The 1,445-nt window shown below is 43.7% G+C and overlaps 1 protein-coding gene across 1 annotated transcript; it reads right to left on the reverse strand.

Annotated features, from left to right (window-relative positions):
• Nucleotides 1–868: 868 nt before the first annotated feature.
• On the reverse strand, nt 869–1,372 carry LOC111473383 (basic form of pathogenesis-related protein 1-like). The gene has a single exon (XM_023118924.1). It carries the CDS (start codon nt 1,370–1,372, stop codon nt 869–871), a length of 504 nt encoding a protein of 167 aa, XP_022974692.1.
• Nucleotides 1,373–1,445: the final 73 nt, after the last annotated feature.

The following is a 1,445-nucleotide window of genomic DNA, read 5'->3' on the forward strand; positions in this document are numbered from 1 at the left end:
GTGTCCTTTAGTCACTCCGGCCCCGTTGGTCTCCATATTCAGAGCTGGTAAACGGCGGTAGGTTGTGGCAGTGAGTCTTCGTCTCCTGTGTGGGTATCATACTGCAGCGGAGTTAATCGCCGTCGTCGTGGTTCTCTCGATTTGGAGGCTGAAAACACCTTAAACTTGTTTTCCGCATCTCTGCCGAGGGCATTTCTTCCGGGTGACTTGGAACAACAATTGGCTGGTGGCTGATGCTCTCAGTGTTGAAGACTGTTCGGAAATGATCATAGATTTATAACTAAAGAATACATTTTCATTAACATGACTTCTTGTGGGAGCTCGAAGCAAACCCATGATATTATGTTCAAAGTTGACAAATATCATATAACATTATAGAGATTCGTGATTAGTTACATGGTATCAAACTATGAACTTAACTTAGGTATGTCGAACGAAAAAGTTGTAAGCCTAAAAATCATAGTTAAAAGTGTCGAACAAATTTCGTATTTTGTTCAAGGTCTCCGAAGAAAGAAGTCGAGTCTCGATTAAAGGGAGTTTCTTTTAGAAATCCATCGACTTAAGCGGAGGCACTATGGTGTATTTTGTTCGAGGGAGGCTCTATGGTGTATTTTGTTCGAGGGGAGTCTCTATGATCATAGGTAATCTATAGGCTTCAAATGTGGCTCTATGTGGTGTACTTAATGAGAGGGGAGACTCTATGATCATGAGTTTATAAGTAAGGAAGTCAAAACACAGCAACAAGAGTTTATGCTCTAGACAATTTAATACTATTGTAGACAATATCGTAGTTTTATTTCAATAAATAAATTCAAGTTTCTCTCACAAACTTTATTAATATTCATAAAAATTTTAAAACCAAATCTCTTCATACCACCCAAGAATCATAAGGCTTTTCCCCAATATAGTTGCCTGGAGGATCATAATTGCAAACAACAAACTGAGAATTAGCCTTGCAAGGCACTCTAGCACATCCAAGCCGCACCGAGCTCCGCCACACCATCTGAGTGTAGTGCCCACATTCACCACCCACGCATTTATTCGATGCATGATCATACAGCGGCTTCTCGTTCGCCCACAGCTTCACTGCATCCGCCCCGGTGAACTCAGGGTAGTAGCCCGCGGCTATGTTTTCCCCGTACGGCCCGGTTGAGTGAATCATGGCGCAGTCACCCTTTCTTTTTTCCGCATAGGCTTGAGCGTACGCGGCCACGGTGTTGCTCCATTGCATGGGCCCGACGCCGACCTCGGCTCGAGCTCGGTTGTGAAGCGCGAGGTAGTCACCGGGGGCGTTTTGAGCTTTGGTTAGGGCGAGGAAGAAAATGAAAGTGACCATGAAAGCGGCCATGATCCGAAGGGTTTGAGTCCACATAATTCCGATGAGAGATGAGATGAAGATTGAGAATGAGGGAATGATTTATATAGAGATGGAAAACTTAATATGG

This window comes from Cucurbita maxima, unplaced genomic scaffold (assembly GCF_002738345.1).
Source record: "Cucurbita maxima cultivar Rimu unplaced genomic scaffold, Cmax_1.0 Cma_Scf00117, whole genome shotgun sequence".
Taxonomy (NCBI): Eukaryota; Viridiplantae; Streptophyta; class Magnoliopsida; order Cucurbitales; family Cucurbitaceae; genus Cucurbita; species Cucurbita maxima.

Coding starts and splice junctions, on each gene's coding strand:
- LOC111473383 (XM_023118924.1), bottom strand. CDS start 1,372: ATGTGGACTCAAACCCTTCGGATCATGGCCGCTTTCATGGTCACTTTC.